Source organism: Channa argus, chromosome 22 (assembly GCF_033026475.1).
Source record: "Channa argus isolate prfri chromosome 22, Channa argus male v1.0, whole genome shotgun sequence".
NCBI classification, from domain to species: Eukaryota; Metazoa; Chordata; class Actinopteri; order Anabantiformes; family Channidae; genus Channa; species Channa argus.
Window position 1 is genome coordinate 13,680,467 of NC_090218.1, and position 21,357 is coordinate 13,701,823.

Here is a 21,357-nt window from a genome sequence, read left to right on the forward strand (position 1 = left end):
CAAAAACATAAATTCATATGAAGAGAACTAGACTGTAGCTACTGATTGGTTATGAGTTATTTTCCATCTGGAATGTTTGGTCTGGTTGATAAAATTATTTTTTGACAATTCACAGTTTGTCACATTTCATTAAAAAAAGCAGGATTCACATAAAGACTCAGAGCTGTGGAGCATAAATAAAACAGTTATTCCTTGGTCAGAATAATATTTGGCTCAAATAGGAACAAACAAACCACAGAGACAATAACTGTATATTAAGATGAATCATTTTGGTGTCACTGGAGACACCAAATCGTACCATGAAGCAGTTTGATCTTTAGGAAAAGGCTGATCTCATGTCCACTGAGAAACTACTAGAGGTCCAATAAAAGACATTAAATGTGTAAAACACTGAGTTGAAAGACAGTTTAGCAGTAAACAGTTTGGTTTGAGTTGATCTGGTGTTTGTTCACACTGGAATCACAGGTCCATTAGAACACGGTGATCTGTTCCTCCTCTGGTCTCTCCTCTCTCTCTGGGGTCTGAACACAAACAAAAACACTTCCGTCAGCTCAAATATTCACATTCAGACGGCAAATTCACTGAGTTCATACATATCAGAGTCTGTCACTAGAGACTCCCGAGTTTATTGGTCGTCAAAGCTGGTTTAAAAACTAAAAGGAGCTGTTGTCATAACAAGTTCTTAAGCCCCAACCTTATTTACAGTTGGTTTGATCAGGACCAAGACATTAAGTGATTTTTAGATACAAATGTCTCAGTTTGTTACAGGTAATCAAACATTAAACATTTCATGTTTCATGTTACTTTCACATAGTAAAATAGAAAATGTAACAAAAGTTTAAGAGTAAAAAAAAATTTTATTACAGGCCTGTCTCTCTCTGGCAAAAAACCATCTTGCATATTCACAACATGACTCAGACTCTGAATCACAAAGTTATTGTCTATCGTATGAAACATGTTAAAACGATAAGTAAGGTTTAGATGTGTACCATCGGTGGTGTGTTGGAGCAGCAACTGGGAGATGCTTCACATGTGGCTCAGCAGTAGCTGGATGTAACAGGCTGGGCTGCACTAAGGTTAAACATTGTAAAAGATGGAGGCTAAGCTACCAAAACCTAACTGACCACCTTCTCCTACTGTCTTCATCCAAACCTTCAGGATTTAGTGATCCAAAATACTCCTACCGATGTGGACTAACTTGTCTCAGTGAGTGTGTGTGGTGCACAGCAGAGTATTTACCAGGAAGAGCAGAGAGTGATGGATGACGAATTCTCTGGTGAGTCTGAGCAGATTCTGGTTCACGGTCTGGAACAGAGCCGGGACCAGAACCACAGCCAGATTGTGAGCCGACATCTTGTTCACCTGAGAGAACATTTGAACTCTGGAGATAGAGAGGGGGGAGGAGGGGGGTTCAGTGAACAGGTGAAACAGCTGTTGGTTTATTTTTGTTCTAATAAAAACTTTAGCTGACTTTATTTAAATAAACCCATCAGGTGACTTCCTGTCATAGCTTTTTCACTTCATCACCTGCTCTCTTGACATGTCGATATTTGAGTGGTGCTAATATTATTATATTTAAATTAGTCAGAGTTTGCACTGACATTTTACTAAACATTGTTGTTCCTCACTGCTTGACATGTAACTGCTGAAAAGCATAAAGTCTCTGTTCAAAAACTGTAATACACTGTAACACATAAAATCTAAATATATATATATTAGAATCAAACTGAAAATGTGTGTAACTCAACAAGCTCAAGTTGTTCAGTGCAGCATGTTTTCTGCTCACGTCAGTCACAACACATAGTGGACACAGACTGAATATGTAAAACAGCACATTGTGTGTGTGTGTGTGTGTGTGTGTGTGTGTGTGTGTGTGTGTGCACATGTATTACATGTAGAAATGTCCAAACAGAGCATTCAGTGTTGCTCTGTTGTCATCAGGAAGTTGCCGCAGTAATTGTCGGTAAGCTTTAAACCTGGAGCGTTCATCTGAAATTCCTGAGAAACAAAATGTACTGTTAGACTGAGTACTACTGCAGTATCAGTACTGCTCTTACTACTCTTTTTGCAGGGACATACCCGAAGACAACCTGAAATCTACAAAGACTGCACAGTAACAGGTACAGATAGATTTCTATTCTCTTACAATCCAACAACCGAAGACTAAGTACGAGTGTAAATGGTCTGATGCTTCTCGTTCACTCACTAATGAGGTGCTCACCCGACCCACGAGGAGCAACCAAAGAGACTTTAACTTCAGGAGGGAGAGGAAGTCATACCACCAACCCTTTGGTCCACAGCAGTAGTACCACTTAGTACTACAGATACTAACCTGCAGCCTGCAGCCAAGACTGGCCATCAGGTATCAGATTCTCCTGCTGGCGAACATATCGTTTGAGGGTGGCGCAAACATCCAATACGCCCTGTTCATCACTGTCTAGGGGGGCAGAGTTGGGTGATGTCACCAGAGCCTCCAGTAATTGGTTGACTTTGGTAGCAAGGCCACAGCGGCGATAAATGCCCTCTACCTGCAGACCTGAGGGAAAGAAATCATTTTTAAGAACTACGTCAGTTCTTTGTCAGAACTGATATAGTTATAATTGTACAGAGAGAAAGTGAGGTTGTGTGTCTCCTGTAATGAGATTAAATAAGCACAATTGCTTTTAGAAAATTAAATATAACAAATAACAATTAATTAGTAATTATTTCCCATGAGCCCCAGGAGTTTTCAGAATGAATACAGATTACAGCCAGTACTTTGAAACAATAACTAAGAAGAAAACAGTGAGTTTTATGGCTGTGGACAAGACCAAATTATGACGATATCAGTACCTGCTCATCAACACTTCTAAATAATGGGAGCTAAAGTTTTTGAATCATTACAACTGCATGTTACACTAAGTGTTTGGCCTGGTTTGTCACATAAGCTAATAACTGAACAATTTTGACAGTTCTGGTTCACATTTATTTCCTACCATAGGTGTTGGTATTCATGATGATTTAGTTTTCTCTACTCAGTTCTTGTGCTTGTGCTTCCCCCTTTGTCTTCTTCAGTTTATCTAGAATCATTCATCTCAGTTCACCCTAAGTTCCCAGCTCTTGTATATATGTGCATGTGTATTCTTGTTCAACTTATTTTGTGTCACTAGTCCAGCCTACTCACACCCAGTAACCTTGTTTTCACCTCCCTAGTTTACTTGTTCACTTACCCCCCAGTTGTATTTGCACCTTTTCATATTGCTTCTTAGTTCACCGGATCTGCCCCTTATAACAATATGTGCAGTTTTTTTATATATATATTTCCACCAAAACAGATGAAAAGGGTAAAGTCCAGATGTGACATCAGTATTTTCTGTATGAATGACCTTCATCAGTCTGAAGACATTTCAAAATGTGGAGGACAATAACCCAACAATAAAACTGAATTTGTCTTTATGTATATTTTCAAATCGGTTCTGACCATGGGCTGTAATGTGGGAGATGCAGCGCTCGATGACTGGGGGTACTGAACCTCTGGACCCCAGATCGATCACCGGGTAAAGAGACTGAGGAGATGTGCTGCAATTAGTTGCAGGAGGACGCACTGCAGCTGAGCTCTGATTGGCCAGAGCTCTGTGCAGGTGCTGGTACCAGGACTGACAGCTGTGCTGCTCCTCAAAACGCAGCGACACACTCCTGAAAAGAGAAACAGTTCACCCAATCAAAAACCAGGAATCATAAAATGCTTCAAATTTAAACATTTGGTTTCTCTTTTGGTTATTACTGTAACCCTGAAACACGCAACTCAAAATAGGCAACACTAAAGTTAGAGAGGAAGTGGCATTCTAGAAATTTAGAAGAATTTCATGTAGCCTCGAAAAACAGATGAAAATGTACAAAAAAGCTCTCCGTGATGCCAGAACAGCATATTATTCATCATTGACAGAGGAAGACAAAAAAAAAAAAAAAACCCAGTTTCTTTTCAGCACAGTAGCCAGGCTGACTAGGAGTCATAGTTCAGTTGAACTTAGTATTCCCTTATCTCTGAGCAGCAATGACTTCATGACTTTCTTTATGAATAAAACTGTATCTATTAAAGAAAGAATTCACCAGATCCTCCCCCCAAATATTACAGCTAGGACATGACAACAGTGCTAGAATCATCAATAAGGATCCAATCCCTCTTGGGTCTGACTGCCGCTTACCCATAGATCTCGCTGAGCTAACTTCAATTATTACCTCATCTAAACTAACAACCTGTCTGCTAGACCCTATTCCAACTACACTGCTCCAAGAAAGTTAACCCTTAATAGATATGTTCGTATTATATATCATCAATCTATCTTTAGAAACAGGTTATGGACAACAGGCCTATACGGCATTTGATAGCATTGATCACAACATTTTATTGAGAGAGACTGCAACATGAAATGAAAAGATTAAAAGAACTGCACTAGGTTGGTTTAAATCTTATCTATCAGACAGATTTCAATTTGTTCATCTTAATGATGAATCCTCCATGCACACAAAGGTTAACTATGGAGTTCCACAAGGCTCTGTGTTAGGACCAATACTTTTTACTTTATAAATGTCTCCTTTAGGCAACATTATTAGAAAACACTCCATAAATTTCCATTGCTATGCTGATGATACCCAGCTATATCTATCTTTGGAACCAGATGAAAAAAAACTCACTTAATTAAGCTTCAAGCATGCCTACAAGACATTAAGGCTTGGATGTCCCACCATTTTTTACTTCTAAACTCAGACAAAACTGAAGTCACAGTATTTGGGCCCAAAAATCTCAGAAATATGATGTCCAACCATATTGTTACACTAGATGGCATATGTCTGGCCTCCAGTACTACTGCAAGGAACCTTGGAGTTATTTTTGACCAGGATTTGTTCTTTACCTCTAGAACAGCGTTCTTCCACCTACGGAACATTGCCAAAATTAGGAGCATCTTGTCTCAAAGTGACGCTGAAAAACTAGTCCATGCATTTGTTACTTCTAGGTTGGATTACTTTAAATCCCTACTTCCAGGATGCCCCAATAACTCCCTAAAGAGCGTGCATTTAATTCAAAATGCTCGTGCAAGAGTGCTGACTGGAACTAGCAAGAGAGATCATATTTCACCTTCACTAGCTTCTCTTCATTGGCGTCCCATTAAATCTAGAATAGAATTTAAAACCCTGCTTCTTACATAGAAACCTCTGAATGGTCAGGCTCCATCATATATAGAAGACCTCATAGTACCATATCATCCCAGTAGACTACTTCAATCTCAGAATGCAGGCCTACTTGTGGTTCCCAGAATTTCCAAAGGTAGAATGGGAGGCAGAGCCTTTAGCTATCAAGCTCATCTCCTGTGGAACCAGCTCCCAGTTCAGATTCAGGAAACAGACACCCTCTCTACTTTTAAGTCTAGGCTTAAAACCTTCCTCTTTGATAAAGCTTATAGTTAGTTATAGACATGCTGCTATAGGCTTAGACTGCTAGGGGACCTGATGCACTGAGCTCCTTTCCTCATCTTGTCCTCTCCGCTCACCCAACAATGGTCACCACTGTATTACATTACAACATTAACTCTGTGTGTTTTTTTCCATAGTTGTCTTTGTCCTTGTCTGTCTCCCTCTCTCTGTCCCTTTCTGTTGGTGTCCCCGCCTTTTGAGCTACGTGTTTTCCAGAGTGCACCTACTGGTCCTACCAACCTGCCCGATGTTTTGTTGTTGCTTTTGTTGCGCTTTTATTTTCTCTCTTCACTTTCAACTCACCCCAACCGGTCAAAGCAGATTGCCTCCCACCATGAGCCTGGTTATGCTGGAGATTTCTTCCGTTAAAGGGAGTTTCTCCTCCCCACTGTTGCCTAGTGCTTGCACAAGGGGTAATTGTGGGTTCTCTCTATACATCTTTATAGTCTTAAATTTATTCTGTAAAATGCCTTGAAATTACTTTGTTGAGAATTGGCACTATATGTATATAAAGTTGAATTCAATTGAATTGAAATTGAATGTGTTTTCACATTGGTACACACCTGTCTGAGGTTACCATGGTGATAATGTTCTCAGATTGATCCATTTCTGAAAGATAAAATAAAATGACACATCACAGTTTTATTCATCACTTAAATATTTAGAATTGTTGAGAGTTCAAACTGTTTTTACACAGCTTTCTTATCTGTTCTTAGTCGAAATTCAGATAAAACCTCTCACCTGATGTGTAACAAAGAACAGTGTTAAGACACTTTGAGCTTAGTTTCTCTTAGACAAATGAAAACATCACTTAGCTGGACGATGTTCTCATATTCTCACACTGATTTCAGACATTTTCAGAGCAGTCAACAGATTCAGATCATCTGTATCAACAGCTGCATATAGCTGTGTGTCTTCTGCATAGAAATAAACAATCTGCTGAATTTACACAAACACTGAACTTTAGGGGCACGAGCTGAGCTCAGTGAGACTATCAATGCTTTTTGGGATCCTATACAGGGCCCATTGTTCAGCTTATATTAAATTTGATATAAGATATTAAATCTGTTCAAATGTTTCATTAGTTTAAAATAAGCACATAACATTTAGCATCCCATTCTCATGTCCTATCAAGTTATCTGCTCATTGTTTGAGGTGATTGCAGATTATTTCAAACTCTTAACAAAGTCGGAGTTTGCTGCTTATCTGTCCTCTTCTGATGTATTGACTGGAGCTGCTTGATTTCAATGAGATTTTCTGGTTTTATTTTGCATGGAAATTTAGAATTCACTCTGCACAGTGGAAACAACAGGTGAGTCTAATGAGGATTGAATGTTTAACGTAAAAGAGATAAACTCAAGAACAAAGCATTATTAGAACAAAGAACAACAGAACTTTATAAAGGTAATCAACTCCCGTTAGTAAAGGTGTGATGAATGTTACCGTGGTGTGTGATACCGCTGAGGTTCATCTTCAGAGCCGGCTGTGTCTGTTTTTGGATGGGGTGAACACTGACTCCATCCCCCCAGAGCAACAACCAGGCATCCGAGTCGCTCGAGGCTCCAGCCACTTCAACCACACACACTCTGCTGACAGCTGAAGCTCCAACCACCTCTGCATAAGACACACCCCCCGGGAGGATCACCTGGAGAGAACACAGGCAAGCTTAATAAGCAGAAGTCTGGTTATGTTGATACTTAAATTAACTTAATCAGGTTTACCTTCAGTATATGAACCAGGTGACTCAGCAGACCGTCTTTATCGTCAGCGTTACAGACCAGCTGATCGCTCAGGGTCACCATCTCAAACTGGTTCCTTGGGCTGAAAAAACAGGACCAAGTATTAGAGCTATTTAGGAGAAATGCAGTGCAGAAGCAGTAAAACTGTCCACGATATAATCATTCAAGTAAAAAAGCTCATCACTTCATACTTTGTCTCACCACAGGGATTCAGGGAAAAAGCAGCATCTTCTCACTTTTTATTTTTAGTCATTAGTCAATGTATTGGTATTTAAACTCTTTGTTGTATAGAGGGAGCTGTTTATTGATTGAGTGTCCACTAGAGGGGGCTGTTGTGTCTAAAGAAAAAAAAACCCGTTCTATAGAGCAACACTGTTATGTTTTTATTTTACATGTGTGTCTCCAAAAAGTGACTCTGTCTATTAACAAAGTCTGTCCATTAGCATCTATTTCTAGCATAAGTATCAGCAGTAGTATTAGTAATAACAGTGTATTTACCCATCTTTGAGAAAGACGGACAGAACTTCTCGCAGGTCGAGGACGTCACAGGCTGCGGCATCGTTTTCTAATGAGAAGAGAAATCGATCGTCCTCCAGTTTGCCATGAAGCTCCTCGTCTTCCTCACCTGAACACACAGGTAACACACAACATTTTATAACATTAACAGATTTTCTTAAATAATCAAGCATAAAGTAAACAGAAAAATAATTTTGTGTTTTTATTAAGTAAGAAGAGTTTTCATCCTGCAGATTAGAAAAGGTTTCTAATTAATGAATGAATAAAAATGAATCATGTTCTGCAGATATAATTGTTTCCAAACAGAATGATTTAATATGATTATTATGATTTAAGGATTTAATAAATTGGTTTATGAAGTTTAACATTTTTGTTTGTCATTATTTCAATATCTGCTGTCTTTATAAAAAATGTCCAGTATTCCTACCTGAGCGGGCGGAGTCAGGTACCCTATTGGCTGAATGGGGCAGGTGGGGCGGGACCTCTGAAAGAAAACAGAAAAGATTAAAGTAGATTAAAGTAGAAGAGTAAAGATCATGCATTACTGTTACTATGTTCTCTGTGTGTGTTACCTGTGTACTCGTTGAGCCGGAGTAGTTCCGTCTGTAGTGCCTGACCTGCTGTCTCAGCCAGCAGGGTGGGGGAGGGGTTGTGAGGGTCAGACTGACACACCTATACACAGGTAACAGTCAGAACATTCATTCAGGTACAGAGTGCAATAAACTGGTGCTGCTCTGCTCACTGCTCATCCATGCAGCAGATATTCAGAGCTTAACAACAACTCAGCAGCAGTAGCCAGTCAGATTTTTTTGACATCCCCGTTAAGAAGTTGTGTAAAATAAACACTTGTTAAGGTTTTGATTATTCACTTCACACCAACACTTCTACAGATGCGTGCGTTGTTTCATTAATTATTGTTGAGCTACAGGCCATTTGAGTCATAAACGACTTATCGTAAACACGTTTACAACCATCAGATCTGACCTTTGCTCCTGAGCAGATCAGAGACATCGTTTCTTCAATGTCAATAGTACACACCACCTCACGCAGCCTCTGTAACACAAACATACAAACGTGCATCAATAATCATCATCATCATCATCTTGATCATCATGTACAGGTGATATTATTGGTTCAATTTGTCTGACAAATATAATTGTGGCATGAGATTTTCTGCGCATATTTTTATGATCAGCTGCCTCTCACAGTGTTTTTAAAGACTTGTTTATAATGCTTTATAAAGCTTTATAATGGATAATTGGAATTTGTTTGGCAAACTGCTGTGACAAAAAATGTTTCTGGGTAGGATAGAAAAGAAACTAAAATGTTTTTAAGTAAATAGTGTGTGCATGAAAAATTGAAAAACAGGTCTGTCTTCCATTATCTTTAGCATATCCAGAATCATTCAGATATCCACCACACCGGTGGATAAATGAGATGCTATCCTGACTGTCTGTACTAGGTTCTAATGTAAGGGCACTTCTGTCTGTGGCAGCATTTGAGACAACGGAATAGAAGCTTCATTTCATCACTGAGCAAATTTTCAAAATTTTCAATGAAATTGAAGTTCTGTATTTAACCATCCATCTGGACAGTCAATCGCAGCTGTCATCAGGTGAGAAGCGGGTTCCATCCTGGACAGGTCGCCAGGTCGCCATAGACAGACAACCATTCACACTCAAATTTACACCTATGGGCAATTTTTGATTCACCAATTAACCTAACATGCATGTTTTTGAGCTATGGGAGGAAAGCGGAGTAACTAGAGGAAACCCATGCAAGCACAGGGGGAACATGCAAACTCCACACAGAAAGGCCAAGACTGGCCAGGATGTGAACCCGCAACCACCGAGCTGTCTTTTTATGTTTTTTCAGCATAAATGTTTGTAATCGGTCAGAGTTTATCATTGAATATTACAGTTTAACTGAACAGAACTGAGTCAGACCTGCTCCATCAAGGACTCGTATGTTGTCAGAGGGTGGACTCGTCTGTAGCGCCCCCTGCTGTATTTATCCTGGATGAACTTTGACCTCTCCTGATCAGATGAATCAGGACGTAGCTGCTCAGCTGCAGGCACTGCTGGCGCCCACACCTGATTGGCTAACCGGTTACCGTAGATAACAAATAGCTAGGGGACAAAGGGTTACATATCAATATGAGACACGGTTAAACTTAAGATATCCTTTTTCCCTGTATAATTGGTTCAGTCCTCACCTGTATAAGTGGCTCCGTCCAGATCTTGTTGTCCATCTTCAGACTTCGGACTTTTGAGAGCTTGCTGCCAAGACCTCGATGCTGACCTGAGAACAGCATTAAGTTGTTATCACAGACAAAACATCCATTCATTATCTTTAAATCCTGTTCAGAATAAGCATCACTGCGCAAGTGGTGGGGTCCACCCTGGACAGGTCTCCAGTCTGTCTCAGGGCCAACACAGAGAGAAATATAAAGATAAACACCTACAGGCAATTTCGATTCACCAATTAACCTAACCTGCATGTCTTTGGACTGTGGGCGGAAACTGGAGGAAACCCACACAAACACAGGGAGACCTTGCAACAAATTAGTAATATTTATATAGTTAACGTGATTTCTGTGGTGCAGGACATTCAACAGGAACGCAGTGATAGCTGCCGTTATCCTCTATTAGCTTGTACCTGCACAGGCCTGACAAATCACCAGCAGGAGGTTGACTGACGCCCACTCAGGGTTGGCTGCACCACAGTCACCGCAGACCTTGTTGTAAGGGTTTTCCCAGAGACGCAGCGCCACCTGGCTGGAGGAGAGAGCACTGCAGATAGAGGAGGACAGATTGTCCAACCAGAGGGACAGATCCCTCGAAGAATCAACAGACAGGCTGCAGGTCGGAGGAGGGGGTCATTAAGACAAAGTTCATAGTAATTTCAGTTAACAAATTAACTACAACAATCAGTGACGGGTAGTTAGATAGACAGGTGTTTTACTTGAAGGTCTTGAAAGGTGTGATGAGAGTAAATGAGTGTTTTCCTGCAGGTTTGACTGAGGCCACATTCAGGGGGACAGAGAAGGAGGCAATGCCCAGCTGAAAGCCCTCCTTGTTAGGGTAAATCCAGAGGTCGTGACCCCAAACGGCAGCATAGGCACGGCTCCGCGTATCCTTCATGGTGATTTGTCCATGGAGGTCTGGGTAAGGTGGACTTGACTGACCTCGGGATGCCTGCAGAGATGTGACCCAACCTTCATAAACCTCTGAGCAAAGAAAAAACAAGAACAAAAATCAGAAACAGTAGAATCTGGCCTGATGCTGGTCCCTTTGAATTTGAGCATCTGTCTCTGTGGACCTGTAATAGACCCTAATGTATCGCAACTAATGTGGAGAGCCATGTACTGACCAAAGGCTGTTCAGAGGAACAAACTGGGAAGTTGTACAGAGTGGAGTCAAGTATAATCAATAAGGGAACAGTAAAATAATAAATTTAATGTGTGTTCAGGAGAGGTCAGAGATAACACGATCACATACATAATAAACATGAAACATATCTAGGGTCTTTATGAATCTGCTTTGTGTTTGATAAAATTTATATGTGTTTGATCTTAACACAACTTTATATTCAAGTAGAGATGATTACAAAACTTCAATGGGCTGTTGTACTCAATATGGAGACAATAAAGTACGGTAGAGTCTGAATTAGGGTTGTTGCATTACCAATACCAATTTCGATACCTTGGCCAAAATATAAACCAATGAATTGAATATATTTCACCATAAACTTTTCAATTTCAGCAACAAGGGTGGACTGCAGCCTTTAAGTAATAAAAAGATAATTAATAATAATTAATGTTATGTATTAAAGAAACCAATGTGAGGGAATAGAGTAAATTTAGTCATATGGTTAGATAACTAGCAAACAATCAACCAAGATGAGCTATTGAAGAGGTCACAAAGAGGACAAGAGATCATAGGATGGGTCGTGTTTGGAGGAATGTTTGAGATCACAGCAGGCACTTTGTTGTTGCAAGGCCCAAAGCAATGTAGCAGATAGTGAGTCCTGGGGTTGCAAGATCTAAAAGAGGGTAATAAAAGGGTTTTATTGACTTCGTTACTGATATCTTCAGATAATCTAGAAAGGGACAAGAGTGATGACTGTCAACTGCATGCACCTGGTTTCTTCATTTATGTTTTGTGAGGGTGGTTCCTTTCTTGGGTTTAAGTATAAATAGAAGGGGTTTGAGAGATACAAGTCAGAAACAACACTCAACATCCATGTGTTCTTCTCCATGCCGGCATGTATTAAACTGAGATGGTTCATCACACTGATTTTTGTCTACAATTCTTCCACGAGGAAAAATTTCTATCACACCTACAAAGGAGTGTAGCACACACAGTGAGCTAACACATCGCAATGGTGCAATGTTGGCAGCCTCATTAGCCTAAACAAGCTAACATTAGCCTCTTTGAATTTTTGCAGCCTTCACAATTCACAAAGGATAACGGTACCCTAACCCATGTTCATTCATAGACAGCAACTGAAATTCTCTCATCTTGTACATATCTGGATGTGTAGTGAGTAGTTGACTGCTGTGCAGTATTCTTACCATCATTATGAGCCATGAAGTCATAATGTTTCTTCCTGAAGTAAACTGAGAATCGTCGTTTGTCTTGCTTTTTCACATTGGTTATACTGGAGACATGGAACAGAACCTCACTGAACTGGTCCTAGTGAACAAAACAAAAACAACCACAGTGAACTGACAGAAAGTTTAAAGACAGAGACAGGCAAATATAGAAAGTGACATGTTGACTTACTGTGCGTTTTTTCCACAGTGACATCAGCTTTCCATCAAATGTTGCCCATAAAACATTGTGTCTGTTAGAGAGAAAACATGGCATCTGTCTGTCCAATCATTTTCACAATATTTAAAAAAAAACCTGTTGTTTGTCATACTGTATCTCTGATTGGGAGCTCTGGTGTTCCTCATGGACCAAATCTGCTTCTCCTGTTGTTTTTCATTGAAATGATCCTTTTTTTCACAACATTCACCAAAAGACAGTCTGTGGACTCTCTTTCCATCCACCTGACTCTTCCTTGCACTCCTGCTTCTCATTCCCCACTTCCTTTCCCAGTATATACACCGTATACCAGCTGCTTTAGATCATAAAGATCTTCAGGTTCTCTGAAGGTAAATTAAATCATATGAAATCTAATTTACCTGTTTCCAGCTTCCTGCTATTTTTTTTTTTTACTTTGCTTCTTTTATCTTTTACTTGTTTCTTTGTGATACCTGTCTACTCATTAATGTCAATTTCCTTGTTTGTGTTACCAGTGAGCCTGTTAAATCTGCCTACAGTTGTAAGACAAAACTATGGGAGAAACCCCTTAACAAATGACACTTTTCTTCAGTAGAATTTCAGCAAACATTAAATGATTAGCCTCCTTGTCACAGACTATAGTTTTTGTGGGAGCTCAGCACATTTGCCTCTGAATGGAAATCTGCTGTTGTTACCTGAAGCCCTTCCAGACATCGAGCCAGCTTGATCGAACCACAGCGCTCTGTGGAGCTGGAGTCCCACTGCCCCCCTTCTTCCTTGATACTCGAATGGTAGCGGCTCTGCAGGACAAACATACTTTAACTTAATGGCCTGCATTATTGGAAAAATCTACTGCTCAAGTTCAATTGAAGACGTTAGACGTGTACATATGTTATGTCACACAATAATCAACTCAATCGGCCCTTTTCACTGCCCTGAGCTTCAGTGGTATTAATATACTGTTGAAAGGCAAATCAATCCAAATCCACCATTACAGCACACACTGCAGGGTTCAAAGCTCCGCAGAGCAGCTCTTTTTAAACTGAAGCTTCACTTTGCCATCACTCGGACAAAATATTATTATTATTACTATTATTATTAATATCAGACCCTCGTGCCCACTAGGATAAACTGATACCACATAGTATCCTCTAAACGTAAATTGGGAAAAGCCTTGTTTTTGAGCATTTCAAACTGCAAATGCAATAAAATTATATTCACAATGATAGTATAAGATAATCTACACAGAAAACTTTCACTTTTAGGTTTTAAACAATCAGAAAGGTGATAATTTTACCATCTAATTTATTTTAAATATGGTGGCCAAACCATCAGAACCACCTCTAAATATAATGCATTCCACTATGACCCATTCCACTATGACTATGATAATAAACACATAGTAGAATTATTACCTTTCTGACAGTTTCAACCTAAAATCTTGTAAAAGCAGAATTCACGGCAGAGCTGCTATATTGGAATGTATTAGACTGAAAAGGTGGTCATAATGTTATGCTTGATTTGTGTATCTTGTCTTAACTACTACATTGTCCTAATGACAAAGATACAAGCAGCACAATCAAACCCTCAAGATGATCCAGAATGCAGCAGTACAGACACAACACACTACAGATCTTTGCACTGACTTTATCAGATTCAAAGCTCTGAATCTCACCTACAAAGGGGTCGACCCAACAGCACCTTCCTACCTGAACCTCATCCTCATCCTCATCCAGTTCTACAATACCTTTCCCCCACTGAGCTCTGCAAATAAACAGCATCTTGTCGTTCAATCGCCATGGAGCAGACTGAATGTATTCTTTGGATTGTTTTGTTCTTCATGAGGCCTGTGTCTGTTCAAGGGTGATCAAACAACTGGTTCTTATAGACATGAATGTTGTAAATACAGTAAATCCAGATTTGATAGCTGCAGGCCCTCAAAGCATTCTGGGTAAAATGGGTCAATGAATTTACTGCTGTCTTAGGACATTCTGGTTACTTGAGCCATGACTGAGGTTCCCTGGGAGTCTTACCTGGGAGTCTTCTGTCTCACAGGCTTCGCTGATTTGCCAACTGGCCGAGGAGGGGGAGGGGCTGGTCGAGCTGGTAAAATGCGACCTGAAGCATTTGTTGGAATGCTGTAAAACAACACACACACACACTGTTAGCAGCAGGAGGAGCTTAGAAAGTGATGTGAGGTTTAATCTGTAAAGTTAAGTATAATAACAGATGATTTAAAGTTTCATACAAAATCTTTTTCCTGAGCCCCATTGTATGATGGTCTGTCATCAGACAGCTAGAGTATATTATGATGATGAGGTTTTTAGACATACTTTCTTTAGTTGCAGTTTACCTGTGGTTTAGATGAACCTGTACCTCTTTAGACCCAGCAATCAGGTTCAGTTTAAACTTGCAGCGTCTAGTTCAGCTAGACCTATTCTAAATTGCAACAGCCCCATTCACATATTACTACAGTATAAGTAACTGTTGTTATACTGTGCACACCTGTTAGTATTAGTAGTTATAGTAGGAGCTGGATCTTTTTCCATTGGTCCATTGGCTCCTGAAGGGGCAGGGTTAACTCCGGTATCTTCCTCCTCATTGGATGATTCAGTCTCAGCTTCTTCCTGATTTGTCCAACAAGACAACACTGTGACGTATGGGTTTTCTTCTGTGATGGTGTGAGAAGGTAAAACTGGATCCAGAACAGAGACAGAGTCAGGGTGACAGGTGGTTGAAGAATAGCAGGGTCTGAACACAGACTGGTAACAGACTGTTTACCTTCATCTGTGGGCTCTGCTGCTCCAAGTACTGAAGGTAATGTGACGCCTGCAGTTGGGTCTAAGGTGGAAATCACCAGCTGTGATAAGGCTCCGACATCTGGACACATGTTTAATACAGAGACACATGTTCACCAATTAGGAGAGAGTCTTATAGAGTACCCTCTGAAATAGTTAAAACCCGATCTGAGAGCTGACTGGGGGTCTGCTCCTCTTATTTTAATAGAATAATTTAACAGTGTTTAAATCACCAAGTTAAACCAGATGTCCAAGTATTTGGCTTGTACATACTGTACAGGTACATCCCGCATTTACATAACCTTTACTTTTGTTTTTCCAAACCTGTCTCCTGCTGCTTGATGTTCCTCTAAAGTCACCTTACTAATACTGATCATCTATTCAGTGTTGTTCAATTACAGCTGGATTTGTTTAAGACAATCTACCTCTTATGGTGAAATTCTGACTCTTGGGAGTCCCAGGAAGTTAAGTTACTATACAGCTAGAACGGATGGAACTTCAAACAGGTCCAGCTGACATCAAACAGAACCATGACCTGTGTGACTGAGGATTCTGTGTATTCTGATATAGGGAGCACTTGGTGTGATGCAGTAGGTCTCCCTGCTAATGCAACCTTGACTGGATTATTGTCGGGTAAGAATGGGATCCTGTATGGTACGAATCCAGATAACTAAAAACAAATAATTAATAATCCAGCAAACACATCTTCCCTGATGAGATAGAAACAAACATATGTTGTTTTGTTATTTCTATTTCATCAGGGCGTATGTTTTACAAATGTAAAAGTATGTAGACATTGACACCTATTGGACTGTTTCCTGTAAACACAGGAATTGATTCCTGAACTCATCAAGACCTCTGAAATATGTTCACCTGCAAGTTAAACTGTACAGGTAACAGTGATGATTTACGGACAGAGCAGGAAAAAAGACCAAAAATCTACGACGATTCTATGAATGTACAGATATTTTAGTGAAAACAACAGCTTCAAACTTTGTTTTTATTCTGATGTGGTGCAAACAAGTCTGGATCACCAACAAGGCAAACGAGGAATTAGCCCCAGGGACCTGAAGCTTCTGCATTCCTTAGTCATCGTTGTGAGTTTATGATGAAGAAAAGACTCAGATAGTTTTATCCTGTTGGTCTTCACAGCCCACTGGTATTTATCTGTATATTTAACTTTTTACTGTTTAAATGGTTACTGGATTCCTTCTACTAACCTCAGATTAACCATTAACTAAAACAAGAATGAGGTCTCAGCTCGGATTCTGATTTATATTTTACTCATAAAATCACATTGTTACATGAAGCCACGGACTGATTGATTGATTGACATACCTGTGTACCTGGGTTTAGCAGCTGTCAGGGGTAAGGCTGAAGGGGTGGTGCTAACAGCAGGGATAGCCGCATTGCTAACAATACCTGCTAGCCTGGATATGTTAGCCAATGAGCTAACGATGCTATCTAAATTAGCAGCATTTGCTACATGTGTGTAGGTGGGGCCGTAGTTAACGGCAGTGCTGCCAGCTCCTGCTAAGCTAGGTATGTGGAGAGTGATGTTGTTAGCCATGCTGTCTATGGAAGGTGGAGCCACAGGGGCTGAGGGGGCAGGGCTGGGGGTAGAGCCTCCAATGTCAGTGGCAATTCCAGCCAATGATGGAATGTTGGTAGCAATCATGTCAGTGACGCCAGACAGACTCGGGTAGACAGAGCCAACTGGGGGAGGATGAGTGGAGGCATCTTCTCCTGAGGGGGGGGTCACAGTGAGATCATAAGTAGACATTAGTATATAGGTTGCAACACCTGTAAATCAAATAAGCATGCATTCTCTGCCACCTAGCTCCTTTTATACACTTTCAGAATAAGAGTCATTTTATGATCACTGAATGGAACTTTGAGAATAAGAGCCCTGTTGTGGTCACTGAGCGAAAAAGAAAGCTGTTCCCTGAAGGACTTCCGGGTGCTGAAGTCTGTATTGTGTGTACACAGGACACACTAAACACTAGTTTTCTACTGACTGTGGTTCCCATAAAGCTATAAAACAATAACACTAACACCTAAACAAACTGAGTATGATAAAATCTTCACAGGTTGGTTTTCACAAAATAAACGGAAACTATAGACGTCCATGTAAAAACATAGTGACAGTTTGAAAGATGTGTTCAACATGTATGTGGTAAATAATGTAACTAATTACTCATTAAGAAACTGGAATTAGTTTATTATCTGTAGGTTTAAAATTCAGTGTAATTAGTGTCATGAGAACATAAATGGTTTCATAAACAAATAAATGTCAGAAACTAAATCATTTAGTTTCCAAACAATAGGTGCCGATGCTGCTGACGCCAACTCCATGAGACAATTAACAATCATGTTTTTTTCCAAGAAACTGAGAAACAGGAAGTCATTGCTAAACTTAATTTTGCCAAGGCACCAGTTGGAGTTTACAACATCAAAGTGTGTGTTTTATTGTGGAAGAAACTGAATGAGTCTTAGACAAATGTGATAAACAGCAGAATCTAGTCATGGTGCAGAATTACACTCATGTTTGTGGCTATTATAGTGAATGTATGAGCAGCAGCAGGATTCACATTCTTGTTGTGCACCTCTATGTTATGTGTACAAATGAACTGAAACACGTTACATAATGCTCAGGATTATAATTTTAGAGGAGATAAAATCATCTGATACAAACTGGTTTCAGATAATCACATTTTGGTGTTTTTTGACATTCAGCTCATCTACAGCAGAAGTTCTAACCTGCAGCAAGAAACCGGTTTAACTGTTCACGGTGAAAACCGCTGCGAAATGTCAGCACTGAGTCAGACGCTGAGAAAGACGAAGTCAGACCTCTGAAGACTGCAGGTTTCATATCTTTAGACCTGGTTTCTCAATCTTAGTTTAAACATCACGAGTGAAGAAATAGAAGTTGTTGTTTTTTTTAAATAGTTACTATTACTGTAATTACTGTGCTATTTTCTGCCCATGCACAGCACTTCCCTCAGCTCTGACATTTTAAACTTTCAGAGTTTCTCTGTCACAACTTTTCACATTCATGTTTGAACCTGTTTCCTCAGTTCACGAATTAGTTTCAGATGAGCCAGTTACAGTTTCCACTGAACAGGAATTTTTGTGTAAACAGGACCTGGATAATTGGGACTCTTTACGGACAGGTGAGCAGTTTGTTTGGTTGAATAATTTCTAGTAATTCAGTGACATCAGGTTTTGGATGACATCGGCAGGTACAGGTGGAATAACCCAGCTGATGTTCACCTGCCTGTGTGTGTATCTGTATTACTCGTGCCAACATAAGCTATGACACCTGTTCACACGGTCACATGGTCCACATGACGCAAAAGAATGAGTTCAGTGTAATGTCCTGTGAAGTGATGGAAACATGACTGAGTGTGGCTGTGTTACCTGTACTCAGGTGAATTCCACCGGGAGTTAGTGACTGCAGGTTGTCACCAGTCCCTTCTCTGCAAAATAAACACAAAATATTTTTACTCAAGATATTTTTAGAATGTTATTTTCAACATGCTAAAGCAGAACTAACTTGTTCTGTAGATTTTCACTTTAGATCCAGGTATTGAAATGATCAAGTCAGTACAATAGGGCTTGAATCTTTGTGTTGACCTAAATCAAGATAAAAGTTAAACTAACGGGACAAAAACCTCACACTCACATTCATGTTTTTACTGTGGAAAATAATTGAAATTGAATCTTACATCATATGTTAGGTAAAGGTACGTAAACCTACGCACTCACTGGTAAGAGCCCCTTTTTGGACCAATAAGTTCAATTAAACTTCTTGATATCAGCCCTGCATGTTGTCTTGCAGGGATTTTACCCAATTCCTCCTTTCAGAACATGTTCATTAAAGCCATTTCTCCAGGATTAAGGTCAGGACTTTGGTTAATTACAAAAATTAAATTCATTTTGCCTTGACAGTCTGTATTTAGGGTCAATGTCTTGCTGCACAATCTATTTCAGTTAAGGTTCTGTTCACAGATGAACCCTTTGATATTTTCCTGTGGAATTTGTTTGTACATATCTACTTTGGTTAGAGTGTTAACCCAGGTTCCTTGGGACCTCCTGGACTATTCCACATCTTAGTTGCCCCCCTCCTGGGGAGGGTAACAGTGGTGATGAATGTTGATAGCTCTGACACATTTGTACAGACCTGTGTTGTCGAAATCAGACTTTGATAATAAAGACACAGGTTTCTCTTCAGGACCTCACAGACTCACAGCTGACTGTCTTTTCACTGATTCAAACACATGAGTCTAGTTTCCCCTTCACATATTTGTAGAGGTTCACATAGTTTTGCCACATACAGGGACATACTTTATCAAGTTTTAGCACTTCAGAGAGTCAGAGAGAGTATTGTAGAAATACTGTGGGGTCCTCAAGTCTGAGACCACAGAGAGCCTCAGTGATTTTAATGTAAACAGGAAATAATTATAACATGTCAGATATTTGAATGTCCTGCAGAAATAAAGGATTATTTAAAGGTGACCTGACCTGTCCAGAGATGAGACGGAGCCCAGGCTTTCCCTCATGTAACGATACCGAGGCTTCGGGATGGGAGGAGGCATCTAAAGAACAGGAGGAGACATTAAGTGAATCAGCTATATTACACAAAGCATCATTGTCTCCTACCAACCAAACACTGTGAACCCACCTTACTGGGGGTCTGAAGACTGTAGGTGAAAGAGTGAAACCTAAAATCCAATGTATTGATCTCTTGCATGTCCTGAATTATCTGCAGTGTTTATGTCTTGTCAGACCTGAAGACCTGATCCTTTAGACAACCAATCACTGATGAATGTTGCAGCAACCAATCAGCTGTGGTCAAACAATTACATCACAGTAAGTGATTTTTAATCTGATTAATGATCAGAGTGATTAATAATCAGACTCTTTAGGAAATGATGAAAAACAAAGTAAAGATTAAATCAGTGCTGGGTTTTCGGATCTTTTACTGAACTAAAAATAATATTACCATAGTGTGATAGTGTGTTTTTTGAAATACTAACTATTTAAAATTATTACTATTAAAAAATAAAGTACAAAAAGTAAATTAACTTTTGCAGAATGAGTACTGAGTCAGTACTGTGTAAACATCAGTTTTACCACTTTCTGTCCTGAAAGCTGCTTCATCTACAATAATACTTTATTGTTACTCTAATAATCCCTTTGACCTGTGGAGTCAAGTCAAATCTGTATCTGAAAATAATATATAAGTACTCGTTCTTAAGTCTGGGCTCAAACCCAGGAACAAAGTGACATTAACACGAGCAGACAGATGACATGAATCAGATAATTTTCAAAGTTTAAAACTTCAGCAGACAGAGATAGACAGAGACATAGGTTTCAGCTTCAGATCAAACACAAGCTTCATGCTGTTTAGAGAAAGAGAAAGAGTTACATTTAGCAGACTAAAGAAGAATCAGTCCTACCTTGTGGTCAGCTCCTCAGTGTTGGTATGAAGGTCTGTGATACACCTGCAGGTCACCTGTCTGTCTGTGTCAGAAACTATCAGCTGTTTTTCTGAATCGGGAACTTTTGTGTCAGTTTCTTCTTCACGCGTTGGACGCCCTGCCTTGACTCTACCTGCACTCATAAACTCCTCCCTGTTAAATCTGCTGGTCGTTGTCTGTGTGACGACATGTTGGGCTGCTCAGGTGTGTTAAAATTCTTCTTTGTGGTTTAAAACTGGAACCAGAAGGAGTTTATCAGCACCAATAGAAAGTTTCTCAGTTTTAGTTTCCTTCATCCAACATATAAAAGACCAAAATAAAATACTCAGAAGGTCAAATAAACACTGGTGAGAGAACGTAAAGACTTGACACAAACAGGTGAGATGGTGACGTGATGATCTGTTAAAGTTTGTGTCTCAGCAATTTTAACCCTGATTGTTTTACAGTAAATCTTTCTGGTTTAACCTGCAGTAGGAATGTAGGTGTGCTCCTTTGTGAGTTTGTGATGAGTCACACTGATAACACTGTGTGTGCCTGTGTGTGTGCGTGTGTGTGCACAGCTGTACTTTAACATCTCAAA

General features: G+C 39.8%; 1 protein-coding gene across 2 annotated transcripts; it reads right to left on the bottom strand.

Annotated features, from left to right (window-relative positions):
- Positions 1 to 3: 3 nt before the first annotated feature.
- On the bottom strand, positions 4 to 21,155 carry LOC137107939 (arf-GAP with Rho-GAP domain, ANK repeat and PH domain-containing protein 1). 2 transcript variants are annotated; one of them, XM_067492120.1, is made up of 27 exons: positions 20,757 to 21,155; positions 19,979 to 20,142; positions 19,819 to 19,892; positions 18,715 to 18,773; positions 16,633 to 17,040; positions 15,278 to 15,376; positions 15,002 to 15,191; positions 14,530 to 14,634; positions 13,192 to 13,296; positions 12,494 to 12,554; positions 12,283 to 12,403; positions 10,671 to 10,935; positions 10,365 to 10,564; positions 9,922 to 10,007; positions 9,653 to 9,835; positions 8,691 to 8,759; positions 8,279 to 8,378; positions 8,134 to 8,190; positions 7,689 to 7,815; positions 7,173 to 7,272; positions 6,895 to 7,096; positions 6,015 to 6,060; positions 3,461 to 3,675; positions 2,333 to 2,536; positions 1,893 to 1,998; positions 1,240 to 1,381; positions 4 to 521 (listed from the first exon to the last, which is right to left on the bottom strand). In XM_067492120.1, the coding sequence occupies exons 2-27, from the start codon at positions 20,045 to 20,047 to the stop codon at positions 471 to 473; spliced, it is 3,444 nt and encodes a 1,147-aa protein (XP_067348221.1). In that variant the 5' UTR covers positions 20,048 to 20,142; positions 20,757 to 21,155; the 3' UTR covers positions 4 to 470. The 2 variants fall into 2 exon arrangements, with proteins under 2 accessions (XP_067348221.1, XP_067348222.1); XM_067492121.1 differs by lacking the exon at positions 19,979 to 20,142 and having other exon boundaries at positions 20,757 to 21,154.
- Between the last annotated feature and the right edge of the window lie 202 nt (positions 21,156 to 21,357).